The 18,194-nt window shown below is 41.7% G+C and overlaps 1 protein-coding gene across 1 annotated transcript in view; it reads right to left on the bottom strand.

Moving 5' to 3' along the window:
* Nucleotides 1–1,384: 1,384 nt before the first annotated feature.
* C8B (complement C8 beta chain) overlaps nucleotides 1,385–18,194 on the bottom strand; it is a 42,833-nt gene continuing 26,023 nt past the window's right edge. Inside the window, exons 8-12 of the mRNA XM_030913817.1 lie at nucleotides 16,348–16,476; nucleotides 13,552–13,715; nucleotides 6,024–6,177; nucleotides 4,491–4,559; nucleotides 1,385–2,228 (exon numbers count right to left, since the gene is read on the bottom strand). Coding sequence (XP_030769677.1) covers nucleotides 2,074–2,228; nucleotides 4,491–4,559; nucleotides 6,024–6,177; nucleotides 13,552–13,715; nucleotides 16,348–16,476 — 671 coding nt within the window. The 3' untranslated portion in view covers nucleotides 1,385–2,073. The remainder of the gene's footprint in view (nucleotides 2,229–4,490; nucleotides 4,560–6,023; nucleotides 6,178–13,551; nucleotides 13,716–16,347; nucleotides 16,477–18,194) is intronic.

Genomic DNA, 18,194 nt, shown 5'->3' with positions numbered 1-18,194 from the left:
CCCGGGTATTCACTCGTGCTCCAAAATTCAATTGTCGCTCCTTCAAGACCGTATTTAATAGGATAAACAATTTCTGCTAAATGCAATAAATGTGAACCTGGGCTGTCATCTCCATAATCAACTCAAATTTCCCATTAGAAACAGTGGCTGTGATTGAGATTCAGAATTTAATTTGGCAGCGCTCGCTTCAGCGTGCTAGTGTCAGCTTCATGGGAGCCTCCCATCAAGCAAAGACAGAACTGCTCTTCCCTGTCTCGAGGGAATCTTAAAAGAAGATAGATTATAACTCAAGAAAATTATACGGCTTCAGTATAATGAAAGAGATAAAACATTATTGGATTATCCTGTTGAAATAACAGCAGACGGCAAAGCAATAATATTAAACCAAACAAGGGCCCAGACCCGTCAGCTGAATTGCAGGGGCCACGGGGATGCAGGAAGGCAGGCAGGATCACCACAACTTGCTGGAAGAACCCCTAGCAGTACAATAGAAGCTCCTTCTGATGGCTGTTCTATGGACTCAATTCCAGACAGCTGGTTGGGTGAGATTGCTGTGTGCCAGTAACCAAAGCTTGGTGTCATATGTTAAGGTCTCAGGCCCCAGCATCAAACCCAGTGGTAAACTCCAAGCAAATGGTTTGGCTGAAAATCAATGGGTTGAATCAATAGGATGAACCAATTCACCTTTAACCAACTGCTTTTTACTCTACCAACTTTATTTCAACAAATTCACCTGAAGTACTTAAATCAGACAGGAGGGGCCCAAGAGCAAAGAAAATCTTACAGGATGTTTTAATATGATGGAATGAATGAGAGAAATAAAGCTTAAATGCTCACTTGACAATCTAGAAAATTAAAATTTTATTTCTGGTAGCCCAGAGAAAAATTGTCTTCTTATTCTCTTCTTCAAGCCTTCTGCCCTACCCCCAAAATGGTATTTGCACAAGAGCATAAGTGAGCAAAGTAGAATGTACAGACAGTTTCATGGGGGAGGTAGGGAACAGTTTACTTTGCACATTACCCCACAACCATCAACTTAAAATTCTCTTTCACGTGTTTCCTCTTCCAGCCACCATGATCTTCTCTTCTCTTTCAACTTTCTCTCCTTTTTCAACCTTCTCTCCTTCAGGTATCAGTTTCCCTGGCTCTTGTCTCCAGCTCAGGATCTTCCCTGGGAACCCACCTTGCCACTCCTTTATTAAGCACAACAATTCCACTCTGCCCCAGAACTCCTGCTTCCAGCATGTATAATCACACCCTTCCTATACGCAGCATCAAAGTGAGCTGGGGGACCACGATCCTCTCTCCTCAGAAGGGAGTGGCTGGAGATTTGTCAATCACACACACACACACACACACACACACACACACACAGACACAGTAATTTCTGCTGCATTTTATTTCATGAAAAACTCTTTGTTAATCAGATACTCATTTACTGACAGGTAAGAGAGCATCATAGTTAAGAATTTAAAATTCTAGAGCCTGAATTTGCAGCCCAGGTCTGCCGCTTTCTAACTGTGTAACAATGGACAAATTGCTTAAGTGCTGTAAGCCTCAGTTCCCCCAGCTGTTCTGGCATCTACTTTATAAGACTGTCATGAGGATAGAAGGAATTAATATACAGAACACATGGCTGACATATAGTAGTCATCCAATAAACAGGAACTACTATTATTATTGAACAAGACCTTGTACTCATCAAGGAAAGTACATATTAATATTCATTCATCTATTCATTATTAACCACCTACTATACGCCAGGCGCAACTAGAAAGTGGAAGTGAAATGTGAACAACTTCCAACACAATTCCTGGCTGGTAGTCAATATGAGTGAAATAAAGTTGTAGAGTGAGTAAGGTGAGGATTACAAAGATGCTTAAGCCTTTAACTCAGTATTTATTTAAATCAACTGGCATTTTACAAGCTAATATCTCTGTTTTAAACAGCCTGCATGGCACTGCCTTTTGTCCTTGCATGAACCCCAGCTGGAAACTGGTGTAGGGGTGAGCTGGCCTGAGTATTTGAGGGCTCAGAGCTCTCACTGTATGTAGCCCACTGCTGTATTATCTGCTAGGAGCAGTCAAGTGTTTCTGAAGCAGGGCCTGAGCAGCGGCTGCCCCCATTTTGAGGAGGTGGATTGTTACACTGCCTTTGTCTTGTCTTACGTCCTCCAGAGCATGAAGACCAACTTGACCAGCAATTCCACTTCCCATCAATGGGGATATCTATAAGAAAGAAGGTCAACAAACATCAATTAGCCCTTCTTATATTCTGGTGCCTTACTGGGGTTGGGTGAGGTATGCAAGCCAAAAGGCTTTGGGAGTCTGAATCTCTAAGCTTCCTGCTGCAGTTGACTGGCCATCTTCCTAGCCATTGTACTTGTCATGCTCCTGCCTACCACAAGGCCTTTGGATAGGCTTTCCCCCCTTGCCCAGAACACTCTTCCCTCCTCTACTCACCTGGTAAATCCAATTGACCCCTCAGATCTTAGTAAAAGTGTTATTTCCTTGGGAAAACCTTATCTGACTCCCCAACTCCCTATCAGTTCCCTGTGACTCCTAACTTTCCATCAGTTCCCATAGTTTAAGTTCTCTGAGCATTTTGTAGCAGTTGTTACAATTTAAACTTTAAAGAACTTTATGGGACAATTCAAATGATATTGGCCTTCCTTTCCAAAGCAAAGTCTCCATTGTGACAGGGGCTATATCTGATTTGCTCACCCAGCAGCTAAACTGGCACACAGGAGGCCCTTGCTAAGCATATGTTGAATGGATGAATGGATGAATAAATAAATGAATGAATGGTTTCCAGCTTAGACAGATCCCAGCTATAGGATGCTGGACAGTTACCTTCTTCTCAACCTATATAATGGAGCTGTGTTATCTACTGTGAGCAATGGATGTTGTAGATGAGGTGACAACAGACACCAGTGCTTTCCACACCCTGACACTTTGCTTTCACTTGAGGATTTTTGATTGTTGGTGAGATTGGCAAGTCATCAATCACTTCCATCATGATATATCGTGTGTCCAGCTATGCCACTGCCTCACAGTGTAATTCTGGGTAAATTACTTAAATAACTCTGGGCCTCTCCATTTGAAAAATAAGAGAGCTGGAGTGCATGGTTCCCAAGGGCTCCTCCAGCCAATAAGAACCCTGTGGTTGTGTGACTGCAGACTCACTGGGAAGACGACTGTTACGGGCATGGTTGAAGTGCAAGATGAGAAGGTGGACAACCTTGAGTGTTTCACTGGGAACATAAGAGTGCAGGCAGTAGTTACGATCAAAGGCTGTGGGGGCAGACCCACTGGACCTGAACCTCAGTTTCTATACTTCCTAACTGCATGACTATTGGGCATGTTAGTGAGTGACCCATTGAACCTCAGTTTCTTCATCCATAAAATGGGAATATCAATAATATCTACTTCATGGGGTTGTTGTGAGGATTAAAGAATTTAATATATATAAGATACAAAGTAACAATGTGCTCTTTAAAAAGTAACCAATGTTATCTTGCTTTTACAATGTGTAAGGTATCATTCCAAATGCTTTATATGCCTCGTTACAAACTCAAGACAACTCTATGAGGTAGTTAATATGATCATATTCATCTTACAGGCATAGAAACTGAGGCATAAAGAGGCCGAGCATCTTGCTCAAGGTCAGTTATTAAATGATGGAGATGGAATTTCAACCCAAGCTGAGTTCAAGCACTCAGCAAGGTGTCTAGTATATAGTAAAGTGTCCAGTAAATGTTCGTTGTTTGTTTTACATGTGCCATTTCCATATTGAACAGTATCACCAAAAAGTCACAGAAAGGAATAAAAGTGAGAGAGGAGTGAAAGGTTGAGAACTCTTATGTGTTAAATTGGCCAAAGAATTTGAGAGCTGGAAGGGATCTTAATGATAGCCAAGTCTTTCATTTGTTAATTCAGCTATTATCACTGAGCAGCAGCTGCGCCTGGCTACTGAGACACAGAGGTAAATGGGATATGGTCCCTACTCACAGGTGCAGGGGAGCTAGATAGACACATCAACCCAAAGTACAATACACAAAGAGCTATAATAGATACATGTTCAAAGTCCCGGGGGAGCCAGCAGGAGGAATTAGCTAATTCCTTGGGGATTAGAGGAATTTTCTATGGAGGAGGGGGCATCCATGCTGGAATTTGAGGGCTGAATAGGAGCATCCTAAGCAGAAAAAGAGGGTAAGCATTCCAGAATGATCCAAAGAGATGGCTTACAAAAGCCACGCATTGATATTTCTCTAACATGCAGCACTCTGTGTTGTAAAAATAATGAAATGAGTAACAATCAATGCATCAGTTATTAAATGATGGAGATAGAGTTTCAACCCAAGCTGAGTTTAAGCAGGATGGATCTCAGGTTTCCTAGTATCCAGCCCCACACTCCACACCCGCACCTTGCTCTTGTTCTGGTGAATTATTCTCTGGACCTCCCCAGAGTTCCTTTTCCAATCAACTTACTCTTCCGATAGGAGATCTCACAGGCTAGGCCTTGGGATCCAACAGGACAGATGCAGTCACAGCGTGATCCTGAGAAGACAAGGCAGAGAAAGTGTGAATCATGCCAGGTGGAGCAAAGAACTCCTGGAGCTCAGCCCTGCACATCACTGCAGTTCCATCAGGTTAAAACAGAGCACATATTTAGTTAAATAGCTTGCTAAGGGCAGGTTCAGTGCCAGGAATACCTACTCCTTTCCTGAGGGCCTTTGCCATGAAGGGGTGTTTATTGCCATCCCTGGGAATACATAAAGTTGTTGAGGACAATTACTCATTAGCTGACATTTGACCCATTCTTAAATGCTTTCAGTGTCGGAAGCTACATTAGCAGTCACTGAGGCCAATTGTCATTGACGTTCAACTTCATCCCAAATAATTGCCTAGCCTAGGCTTGAATACCTCAAGGATGGGGAACTCCTTACTCTTAGATGTCTCATCTGACTTTTGGCCAGTTCTGACTCCTTGGAAGTAATTCCCTATGCGAATTTGCAATCTGTCAAGGAACTTCTCATCTGAATCAAAGAGATCAAAGAAATCTCTTTACAGGATTGCCCACCATAGGTCAGGCCCTGCAAGCACCCCAGTCTCTGGCTCCATATTCTCCCTCACCTTCACCCTATAGCCTCAGGTGGGTCCAAGTTTCTGGGTCCAAATTTCACACAAGGCAAGGGAGAGTTCAGCAACCCTAGATTAAAATCTTGAGCTGATGAGCTGATTCTACTTGCTGCAGAACTAACCCTCACATAGGGGTCCTTGTGCTGATAGCAGAACTTTTAGGCCGTATGCTCTCACTTATGTCTTCTCTGCTCATGTCCATCCTGTCCAAAGAGCTAGAGACATATTCCTTAATCCCAGTCTGGCAACTGGACTCTTTCTGCCTGAGAATATGCCTTCTTCTTTGTCCCTTCCATTGAGCTAACTTCATTCACATGGGCTCTGCCTTGACTCCAGCTGGTTCCTGGGCTGGGACTTGCTGTAACCAGTCGCTCCTGATGCCCTGTTTTGTGTGCTGGGCTGGCCTCTTTTTTACAGTCTTGTTAACCGATCACAACAGGAGCATAAGATCCCAGGCTTTCACCCCTCCCAGTCTGCTCTGCCCACTGCAGTGACACCAGGCATGTCTCTTGAGTTTAACAATCAAGTTCTAGTGGCCCATCCTTGCTGCTACCCACAAATCTTATTACATATTAGTCAGGACATGCACAAAGGGCTTCTCCTACTCAGCCCAGGCCATCTTCTGGGTAGAGATACTCTGAGTCTATTCCCACTCCTTGCTGTGGACCACAGGGTCTCAGCCTGCTCCTGAATTCAGCTTAATGATGCTGTCACCCACAGTAACCCATGGGGCTAGAACCCAGGTATACTGACAGCCAGAGTAGTTTCTCCCGGTGGACTAAATTCTGACTTCTTGGTAAATAGAAGCAGGCAAATGGCTGGCCCCTAGTCTGCTTCAGATTATGGTTTCTACCAGGGACACTGGCTGCCTGAAAGTGGTACCTTTCAGGACAGGGACTCCATTCCCTTGACAGGGAGCACAGTGGCAGGAACTAACTTCCTTCTGGAACTCCTCCAGCGCCTGCTTCATGTTCTGCTTCACTGTGCTCGAATAGGCAAAATCTGTGGCTGTCACTAGTTCGTACAAAGGCTCCACCTGGAAAGAGAAAAGGGCACTTATTTAAAGAGAAAAACATTTATCAAGTAGAAGTGTAAAGCAAAACTACAAAGGAATGGACCGGGATCAGTGCACAGAGACCACATGTGGGTTCCTATGAAACTAGATAGATCCCCCATCTTCTCTCTGCTTCCCCTTACCCGATATACACAAATTAGCTTACTCAAGTTCAGGTCAACAAACACTGAGAATGCTTACCAAGTGCTAGGCATTAAGCAAAAAAAAAAAAAAAAAAAAAAAAAAAAAAAAAAAAAAAGGCTAAGATAAAATCCCTGCTGTCAAGGAACTCAGAATCGAGAGAGACAGAGACAAACATACCAACAGATGGTTACCACATGGTGGTTACAGGCAAGAGCAGAAACTTGCAGAAAGAAGCAGGTGAGAGCAGAAAGGAGTGGATGGTTCATCTATCTTTGGTGGGGCAGAGAAGGTGATTTTCCAGCAGCTCTTTGGAAGGATTATAGGAGTACTGTCCCAACATCACTATGCCCTCCAAACCTAACAAAATCATGCCCATCCCGTAAGAGTCACCATCAGGAACCTTCCAGAGCTCCAAAGCTCACAGGACACCTTCCCTCCATTAATCACTAAAGGTACTGTCTGCACTACTCATCTGAAACAAATCCCAGGTTTTTTACTGCTCCTTTATAGTCAATACTGTTTTTTTTTTTTTTTTTTTTATGTGCAGAGTTCCTTTTTTTTTTTTTTTTTTTTTCTTTTCTGATTAGATTGTAAGCTCCTGGAGATCAGGGCAACGTCTCAGCTCTGTGTTTCGAGAGTCCAGCCCCCAGCTAAGTGAATATAGTGGCTGGATGGATGTAGGCGGATGGAAGGCCTCATTAAGGTGATGGCAGGAGGTATGGATGAGAGGATTTGGCTGTCAGAAGCATAGAGGAAGAATCAGCAGATGCTGTTCACTCGGTGGGCATGGCCGTGTTTGAGAGGGAGATGTCACAGATAGATGTGGCATTGTTTGTGGGTTAGAAAAACCAGAGGCACAGACAGTCCAAATAGATAGTTTAAAATGTTCTATTCCTCTTGACTCAAGTTGCAACTCCAGGGCCAGGTTCCTCTCCAGGTTTTGCTTGTGATTCTGCCCTAATCCTGCCCTGGAGAGTTTAGGGTCTGTCTAAATGCAGGCAATCATGACTAATAGAAGCCTCCCTTGGGAAGAAAATTGCTTCCATTTCTTAATGCATCTGACGCTGACCTTCGCTCCAGTGGGCAAAGCAAGGCCCCTTGGTGGTCCCATTGTCTCACCATTTTGTGGTCAATGAATTGATCCAGGGGCTGTTTGCAGAACCATCCAACCTGCTGGCCACACAAGGGGTGGGGGTGGGAGTTTGGAGACAAAAGAGGGGAGCTTGCTTTACACCAGTGAAGAGCTCCTCCAATAATCTGATTTTGCTCCCGAAGCACCTTAAAAGACTGCCATTAACCACAAAGGCATTTTCCTACCAGCACTGAGATTTGCTGCAGGAGACAGAGGAAATCAGAGGCCAAACTGGAATGAATCTTCCATATGTACTGTGTCCTGGGAGCTGTGTGGAGGTCTACAAATACGATCCTACTTCGTCCTCACAAACTAGCAATTATCAGCCCCATTTTCAGGTGAGGCTAAGTAATTTGATCAGTTCACAATATGGTATTACCAGAATTCGGTTCCCAAACCTGTGTTTTTCCTCCTACTTCACTGTGATTATTGATAAAAATGGCTTGATTATTCCCATTTACAATCTCCCTCCTAGGCTTCTCCAAATTTTGCAAGCTATGATTTGACTTGCAGTTTAACAGCAACTCCTCAAGACTCCAAATTTCCTTTTTAAACTTAATATAGCACATTCATCTGTTCTTTGATTTGCTCCTCATTTTTTCCTGTCTTTTTTTCTTCTCTCCTTTTGCTCCTCCCTCCTTACCTTTTGTCCTCCTTTTCTCTTTCTCTTTCTTTCCCACCTCTTCCCCCAAATACACAATTCTAACCACTCACATTGACCATTGAATCCTTAACACACCTGCCCTTGTGAAAAATTTCTTTTATCATATTGCTGCAAAGAACTGGTGAGCACCGACTAAACTCTACACAAGTTTCTATACTAAACCTTGGTGTTCTTAGCAATAACAAATAATTATTACCATAGCTAGCATTTATTAGGTGCTGAATTAAATACTTCACATACATTATCTAACTTAATCTTTACAACAATCTTATGAGGTCATTAGTCTTTTGTTTCCTTCTTGTACAGGTGAAAAAGCTGAGGCACAGAGACATTAAGTAGATTCACAAAAGTCACAAAGCTAGTGAGTAGTGGAAAAAGGATGTGACCTGTTAACACTGTGGTCTGTTCCTTTCAGTGTGTATTTTTGGGGAGGTAGATGGACCTATCCAAAGGATGAACAGGTAACTATTTACACCAAATTGGTGGCAAAAGGGCAATTTTATATCTCACTTTCTTCACTTATCATCAGAATATGAGCATTTTCCCACACGATTCCATCGTCTTTGACAAAATGGCGTCTCACAGCTTCAGAGTATCCTTCTATATGGGTGAGCCACAATGTATTCAACTCTTCATCTGTTCTTGAGCCTTTAGGACTCGAGAGTTTCCTTTCTTTCTTTTCCATTTTGCTACTTCAAATAACAAACTAAGACATGCCTTTACACATGCATCTTTACCAACTTGTCAAATTATTTCGTTAGTACACTTTTGCATTGGGGGTTGTTGGATGAAAAGCTATAAGCATTTTTAATGTATTGGATATATCCGCTTAAATTCTGTTCCTAAAGAATTGTATGAAATTATATTCCCATCCTATTTGACAGAAATATCCATCTCATCACAGTCAATGCCAGTGAGTATTGTAGACTTTTAATCACTGTCCATTTAATAGGTAGAATATAATATTGTAGTTACTTTAATTTTTATTTTTTATGACTACAGAGGTTAAACATTTTGTATCTTTATAAACCAACTGAGAAGTGTTCATCTCCTTTGAGATGTCTCTTTCTTCAAAACTATCTTTCCTTACATGTTAAGGATCTCATGTTGTGGTAAAATTTTTTTTGATGTGTTATCAGCCATTTAGTTATATTCGAGGGTTTTCTTTGTTTCTTCTTTTCCTTTTTTTTTTTTTTTCTGGAGACAGAGCCTTACTCTGTCACCCAGGCTGGAGTGCAATGGCACCATCTCAGCTCACTGCAACCTCCACCTCCCGGGTTCAAGAGATTCTCCTGCCTCAGCCTCCCGAGTAGCTGGATTACATGCGCCTGCCACCAAACCCAGCTAATTTTTCTATTTTTAGTAGAAATGGTTTTCACCATGTTGGCCAGGTTGATCTTGAACTCCTGACCTCATGTCATCCACCCTCCTTGGCCTCTCACAGTGCTGGGATTACAGGTGTGAACCACCACACCTGCTGGATTTTCCTTTTTGAAATTCAGAATTTATTTTTGCAGGTGAGCTTTGTCGGTCCAAATCCAACATTGTCTTTCCAGGCATATGCTGCCACAACATTTATATTTTAAGCACTCTCTGGACCAGAGTAATTTGCTTTGAGAAAATCTTTGAATAATTTGCTTTGAGAAAGGTATGAGGGTCATTATTACAGTTTATTAAATACTTTAGCTTCTTTTCTTTCTGGGCACATGGTAAGGCTGCCATTTTTGCTCTCTTTGAAGGCAGGTTTGCAATGTGACTTGTTTTAACCAGTGACAGGTGAGAAGAGAGTGTCACTTCAAGGTCGAGGCTTTCCAAACAGAGTGAAGCGACTTGTCCCACTCTTTTATTATCACTGCTATAGTGATCTTGGGAGCACATGGCAAGATGCAGCCCCCATCATCTGGATCTGTGAGCAACTACATGGAGCAAATGCCCCTTGCCAACACACTTTGGACATATGTGATTGAGAAACAAGCTTTGTGGTACCAAGCTACTGAAATGTGGAGATTGTTTCTCTGCATCATGACCTAGGCTATCCTGATCTCTGTGTGAGCACCATTCATTACCATATTTTTTCCCTTCTGCCCTGGGCGATGCCAGTGATTCATACAATGGCTTCTCCACCAGCATAGGACTCAGCCCACAACCTAACTATCCTGACTAGCATAGAAATGTACATGGATGACAGACTTTGTGACTAGGATTACCAGTTAAAGACAGGACATTCAGTTATATTTTAATATGAGATTAAAAAACAAATATATATATTTTTAGTTTAAGTATACCCCATGTGATATTTGGGAGATACTTACACTAAAAAATTATTCCTTATTTATCTGAAATTCAAATTGAACTGAACTTTCTGTGTTTTCATTTGCGAAATCTAGCAACCTTTTATGTGACTCTTTTACTATCTAAAATCTCTTTGGAATTCTTCACCCACTAACGACTATTTCACTAGGCCATAAGTTTTTCCTTCAAGACGCCACAGTTGTTGCTCCATTTTCTTCAAGCATTTCACACTGCAAAGAATTCTAGGGCCAGTTTGACTTTTATTCCTTTAGGATATATTTGTTCCTAAAAGTAAACACTTTCACCAGGATGTGTTTCAGTTTTGTTTTGTTTTCAGTACTTTGGCTTAGTTTTCAATGAGCTGTTCATTCTGCATTATCAGCTCAGGGAAGATTCTCTTCTTATGTTTTTGATTAATGTGTTTTCACATTTAATCTTGTCTCATTGTTAGGAAGAAGTCTCTGTGTTTTAAGCTTTCTACTCCTGTACTCTCTGTCCATCATATTTCTTTCCTGCCATTGTTTTAATCTCCCTGTCTCTTGCTTCTGCATTATAAGCACATGTTTACAACACCTTCCACATCACTGTCTCAATTTTCTGCAATGTCAGTTCTGTCCTTTATAGCTTCCAGTGTGGGCTTTAATTCTGCTATTGTATGTTTGGTTTCCTGTATTCAGTCACTTGCTTTGTCACCTGATTAGTGTCTAAACACCTCAACTTTTATTTCATAAATTCTTCTTTTCCTTGAATTTTATGATAATCACAGAAAATGTATTCTAAAATTTACTTCTATTTTTCTGGTTTTTTAGACAGCATGATTTCCTGTATCATGAACATAATTTCAATCTTTTGTGTTCAAAAATATCTTTATATGTTCATTGCTGCCTCTTAAGTCTTCTTTGAACAAAGAGCTAACTATGTGTAAAGTTTACCACTAAATATTAAGAATGGATTCCTCTGTGGTCTCCTTCCCTGCCTATCTGCTTCTATAGAAATTATGTTTTAGGCCTTGGTCTTGAAGACTGGTTTACATAATTAAGCCTTGGCTGAAACTATTGCATCTAGAAATTGCTTGTCTACTGGGCTCTGCTGTCCTGAAATCAATTGCCACTCCAGCTACCTGGTAAGCTGGCTTTGTGGAGAAGAATTATTCTGACATAATGTGAAACCATCTGCAGTTTTCTTTTGCCAGAAAAAATGCATGTGAGAGTGGGATGCCCAGAGTGTATATTTCCAACTCAGGGTGAGAAGGTACAGAGGTGTGTGAAAACCTTCAACACTCCCGCCTCCTCCACTCTTGCAACGCACCCAAAACATCTCTGATTCTCTAACACATCCCACATCACATCACATGCTTGGCATTTGACATTCCCAGTGGCCAAACAGGCACATTCAACTGATCTGAGTAACCAGGGCATTCCTTTGGTTCTCAGTTTTTTAAAAAAAGATTCAGGGAATATATTTCAGGAAAAAGAAATAAAGGCTAGAGATCTATTTTCCCTTGAACTCTGTTCTCTCCCATGATGAGCTGTGATGCCCACCAATGTCACCATGGCATCAGCCAAGCCCAGATTTCTCAGGAGCTCCTGCAGCTCAGCTGATTTTATCCTTCTCATGTTTGTCAGCAACTGTACCCTAAGTGCCACTGCTGAATAAGTGCAAAGGAGAGGGTTTGAATGGCAGTCTTCTTGTTCCACAGAAGCTATGCATTTGACATGCAAATAAAGAAATCACCCAGACTAGAGACTGCAGAGTCTCTCATCAGAGGTCCAGCCCCTCAACCCTCTACCTTGACTGCAAGGTGGGATCCCCAGCGGGTGGGTACTAGCACATAATGACTGTACAGACACTGGCAAGAAGAGCATGGTGTTAAGTTGTGCTATGGGTACCATGCAGAAGTCCCCACAGGCAAGGACCTACCATCACTGATATGTATGACAGTCCTGGTCTAACAAACATCTTTTTAGTTTAACATTGTAAAACTCCCTAGTTTGGGTGACAAGTGGTTAAGATCATTTTTTATTCATCAAACCCACAGGAAAGTCTAGAGGGGAGGGAAGAAGTCAGTCTTTTGTTTGAACCGAATAGACTCTTGAGCAGCCAAAAATGGATACAACCTCCCTAGCCCTTGATTTTTGTCAATCACAACATGGAGATAAGAATAATTAATTTGCAGACCAGTGTGGGGATTAAACAAAATAACATTTTTAAATGTTAGATGAAAAAGCATTTATAAAGAGGGTCATGAATATATTAGGTGCTCAAGACATGTTAGTTGTTGTGATGTCTTATTCTGTCCTGTAAGATAGTTATGTGTGTGTATATCTTACTGTCCCTCATAGACTGTATGTTTTATCCTTGCATCTTCCTCTATTTTTCCCTAGTACCTTAGTTCCTGTAGCATAGCAGGAATTTAGCAACTATTTGTGGGTTGAATGCATAATGTTTAATGAATAAATAATTAAATGAGTGATTCTCTACTGAAATAAAAGGAACATTAATTTAATTGATTATATTTTAATGAAATTAATATTTCTTTTATTTCACTAGAGAGGCTAGAGGCCAGGCACAGTGGCTCACACCTGTAATCCCAGCACTTTGGGAGGCAAAAGTGGGAGGATCACTTGAGATCAGGAGTTCAAGACCAACCTGGGCAACATAGCAAGACCCCATCTCTCTAAAAAAAAATTTAAATTAGCCAGGTGTGGTGACATGCACCTGTAACCCTGGCTACTTGGGAGGTTGAGGCAGGAGGATCACTTGAGCCCAGGAGCTGGAGGCTGCAGTCAGCCAAGATCATACCACTGAAGCCCAGCCTGGGCAACAGAGCAAGACCCTGTCTCTGAAAAAGAAGAAGACGAAGGAGCAAGCTAGAATTAGAAGCTGATTGTTAGTTTCTTTTAGCAACTTGGGGCCCAAGTGAGAGGGAGTCAAAGGTCTCTAGGTAGTACTGAGCAATGTGTTATAATTTATTTATTTAAAATATATTTTCTACTATTGTATATATGTCTCAAAATCAGGGCCTGGGTCTTAGTGATCTCTGCATTTTATACCTTGGCTCATAGTAGGTCCTCAGAAGCTATTTTCCGGGTGGAGGAAAGGATGGTAGAGCAGCATTGTGTACCTTAACTTTGATGATGGCTGGGTTGTACTGCACAGCGTCTCCCCACTCCTGCATCAGGTCTGCTGTCGGCAGCTCCTGGTACGCCAGGGTGGTGATGTGCTCACTTGCCCCTCCTCGTACCAGGACCACCAAGTCCTCCACCATGGTGTCCCTCTTGTTTCTGTCTGGAATGGACACAGAGAGCTAGCAGGTCACAGAGGATACCCCTCTGCCCCCTAGAATTTACTGCAACCCAACCAACAATTTGGGTACATCATATTCACTGAGCTTGTCTGAGAGATGTGGGTAGACCAGACACTTCCTTGCCCACAGGGCAGTCATGGTACATGGAGCAAAGGGAAACTCACCCATCCATAAGCAACACAAATTGAGGGCAGGACAAGAAAAAGACATTTATCTTGAGCAACTGTAAGTGCTAGTTACTGAGTAAGTTTATGGAAGATAGATGATAGCTAGACTAGATAGATAAATAAAGAGATAATAGGTAGGTAGATAGGTAGATAATAGACTGGCAAATAGGTAGGTAGATAGGAGAGTAGATAGGAAGATAGATGATAGATAAGTAGGTAGATAGGTCATAGGAGATAGATAATAGATTGTTAGAAAGACAGATAGAAAGATAGATAGATAGATAACAGATAGTAGATAGATAGATAGATAATAGAGAGACACACAGAGAGGTAGATGGATAGATAGAGAGATAGGGTATGATATTTTCTTTTACCAGACAGCAATTTTAGGAGCCCAGCATTATTAGCTCTACTTCACAAATTATGAAACTCATACCTGGAATTGTTAAGTGACTTGCCAAGGCCCACACAGCTAGCAGCTGATAAAGATAAATTTTAAACAAGGTTTGTCTGGTTTTATAGCCACTGTTCCTTGGCCAAATAACTTTCCTCTCCCCAAACTGACTCCTGCAGGTAGAGTATAGTGGAGCTCACCTGGGGGAAGCTGAGTTCATCCTCTCCTCCACTCACCCTACACACCTTGACCAGGCATGAGTCCAGCTATGATTTTGTCTAGCCTCGTGGTTTTGGACAAATTATTTATACAGTATGAGATTTCTTTTTTGTTCTCATCTGCAAAGTGGATACTCTGCATCCATGTAAAGAATAAATGGTATATTAACAGCTAATAATTATTGATTATTTATGTGTCAGTCACTAATCTAAGTGCTGTACATGTATGAATGCATTTAATCTTCACTACAAAATAGTAGCTATATAATCTTCACTGTGCAGATAAGAAATCGGGGAGAGATGAAGGTACTTACCAGACAGTCCTGTCCAGGCCTTACGTTGTCTCACTTCTTTGTGTGAGATGACAATTGTGGGAAAATTTATAAAGCCTGTGCTAAGCATGTAGTAGACACTTACTAAACAGTGGCCACGATAAAGCAATTATTATTTTAACTTATAGAGTTGCCCAGAAAGCCCTCAATCGTATCAGTGAGTTATTTCCATTCTAATGTGTCTATGTCCCCAGTGCCAAAAGAACTGGTGTAAAACAGCCCAGCGAGGTAGCTCACGCCTGTAATCCCAGCACTTTGGGAGGCCAAGGTGGGCAAATCACTTGAGGTCAGGAGTTTGAGACAGCCTGGCCAACATGGTGAAACCCTGTCTCTACTAGAAATACAAATATTAGCCAGGCATGATGGTTGGGCGCCTGTAGTCCCAGCTTTTGGGAGGCTGAGGCAGAAGAATCCCTTGAACCCAGGAGGCGGAGGTTGCAGTGAGCTGAGATCATGCCACTGTACTCCAGCCTGGGTGACAGAGTGAGACTCCATCTCAAAAAACAAACAAAAAAAGAACTGGTGTAAAACAGCTCCTCAAGTCTGAGCCTGCAACACCTGAGCAGCATTAAAAAGTAGGGGGCGTCTCCACCAGGCATGGTGGTTCATGCCTGTAATTCCAGCACTTTGGGGTGACAAGGCTTGTAGACGGCTTAAGCCCAAGAGTTTGAGACCAGCCTGGGCAACATGGCAAAACTCGTCTCTATAAAAAATAAAATAATAATAATAATAATAATAATAATAATAATTAGCCGAGCATGGTGGCATGCACCTGTAGTCCCAGCTACTCAGGAGGCTGAGGTGAGAGGATTGCCTGAGCCCAGAAGGTGGAGACTGCAGTGAGCTGAGATCACACCATTGCACTCAAGCCTGGGCAACAGAGTAAGACTCTGTCTCAAAAAAAAAAAAAAAAAAGCTGGGGGAGGGGAAGGGGAGGAGTCCTCATCTATGGCCAACAGGAGTATAAATTGGTGCAGCCATTTTAGAAAACAGTTCAGCATTATCTAGTCAAATAGAAAAAGCGCACCCTCTAAAACCCAGCAGTTCCAGTCCTATGTGTACTCCCTGGAAAGAGACTTGTACACGTGTACCAGATAACTATGTAAGATGTTCAGAGCAGCATTGATTATAATTGCTTGAAAGAGGAGACAAAACAAGTGTTCATCAATAGTAGAATGGACAAAGAAAAAGTGGTATATTCAACAAAATAGTATGCAGTGATAGAAGTGAACTAACTATAGTTATACACAAAAACATTATGTTGAATGGAAAACACAGGACTGGAAGGATTATAGTCCATCCATATAAAGTTCAAAAATAAGCAACATTAGGTCATATTAGTTGGCGATATGTTAGGTGGTAAAACTATAAAAAACAGAAGGACATACTTGGCATAGAAGTTGGGATAGTATTTGTCTCAAAAAGGGAGGGAGATGTAATCACTGGAAGCACTAGGAGGATAAACATTGTAAGTGTGGAAGTCACAAGCCCCTGTCACTCACCTTTTATTTCATTCAGAATACCTCTGCATTTGCCTGTGGACACACCCAGCTTGACATAGACCTCTTCAATGGCACCACCAATTTTAAAATCATTTTTGGCACAGGCGTGGACATTGTTAAGAGTATAATCTGAAGAAAGCAAGGAAAAAAGTCCATGACATAAAACGTAATTCATTCTGTCCCTTTCCATATGATCGAATCCAGAGGCCTAGCCCTTGTTGGATGTCACAAGGACTCGGGTTCAAATAAATAGGTCACCAGTCTGATAACAAGAAATGCAGGCAGCAACTGGCACCAGGGCAGAGACCTCGTAGAGCTCAGACCCAACTTCCCCTTTCAGCCTCCCCGCAATGCTCTCTGAGGATTTTTGCTGACTTTGAAAGAGGGGAAGTGCTCAGAGTCATTTTCTAAAAATTTGATCTTATTGATTCTCTAGGGATAGATCCAGTGAGTACAGAGACTGTTACAATCTGCCTGCCCTCCCTGACCCACTCTTCTCCAATCTTTGATAAAGTAGAAAAAGTGTGTTAGTTAATTAGTTGAGAAAATGGATATAAAAAGTAAGGCATAGTATCTGGCAAAGAGGAGGGGCAAATTTCCCTGATTTCTTCTTCATTTTTGGACTATTTCCTACTTCTTCCTCCCTAATTCTCCCTGAGACATCCTCCTCCCCTGGTCTTGCTGAAATTCCAGACATGACTTATAAGCACCTCTCTGAGCACTTTGAGGCCAGTTCAGGGAGAAAAGAGCAACTTTGACCACCAGGGCTGTCTAGCAATGTTGGTGTAGATCAGTTTTTCCCAAGGTGCATTTCTTGAAACATGAATCCCATGAGATGGTAGCAGATGTTATGAGAAAAGGAACTTCTGTGGTCAAGAAAGTGTGACAGATGTTGCATTAAAATAGGTGGAGAGGTCATTTTATTGGAGTACATTTGTGAAACTTTGAGAGTGGAATCTATTATGTGTTTTCCCAACTTATTTAATTATTAAGCCCTTTTATGGGAAGCAATTTGAGGAACAGTGGAAAGCACTTTTGAGATCATTTTTATGCAGGAAAGTACCTCTGATTTTGACAAGACTGAGGCCACACTGTATAAATTTACATTGTGTACCATGAGTCATCTTGCAAGTACATGGACTGGTAATCAAGCCCTGGCTCTGACACTGCAATCTGTGTGACCTACAGCAGTTCACTTAACCCAACAAGTGCCATGTCATAGGAAAGGATATTGGGTTGGAAAGCAGCAGACTTGTAGTTGATTGGAGTTGGAAAGAGCTGGGATATCTGTATGAAGATGAATTATAGGGGAGGGGTGGGGGTGGAATATTAGTTTGGAGACCACAGTAATAATCTGAGACCTTGCTATGTAAAGTATGGTCTATCAGCCAGCAGCATCAGGATCACTCCAAAGCTTGTTAGAAATGCACTCTCAGGTCTCACTCCAAACCCACTGAATCAGAATCTACCTCCTCCAAGATTCATACTTGATTCACATTCACATTAAACTTTGAATGTGAAGGTCTGGTCATGGGATGAGGCTACGGTGGTAATGGGAAAAATAGGAAATATAATTTGGAGGTAGAGCTGATAGATTTTAAGAAAAGAAAAAACAATAGATTTGAAGAAAAGAAAAATAATCAAGGTTGACTGCTAGTTTTATGGCTTGAGCCACTGCTTGGATGGTAGAACCATTTCTGAAATGTGGATGACTAAAGAAGAAACGTATTGGAGAAAGAAAGTCAAAAGTTCTCTTTGGGCACATGTTCAGCTGGTGAGGGTTGTTACACATTCACATGGAGACATCAATGAAACATTTCAACATAAACTCGTGGGTGCAGGAAGAG

Source organism: Rhinopithecus roxellana, chromosome 12 (genome assembly GCF_007565055.1).
Source record: "Rhinopithecus roxellana isolate Shanxi Qingling chromosome 12, ASM756505v1, whole genome shotgun sequence".
In the NCBI taxonomy this organism is placed as follows: Eukaryota; Metazoa; Chordata; class Mammalia; order Primates; family Cercopithecidae; genus Rhinopithecus; species Rhinopithecus roxellana.
The sequence above is the reverse complement of the archived record's forward strand: the minus strand, read 5'-3'. Positions and strand labels throughout refer to the sequence as shown.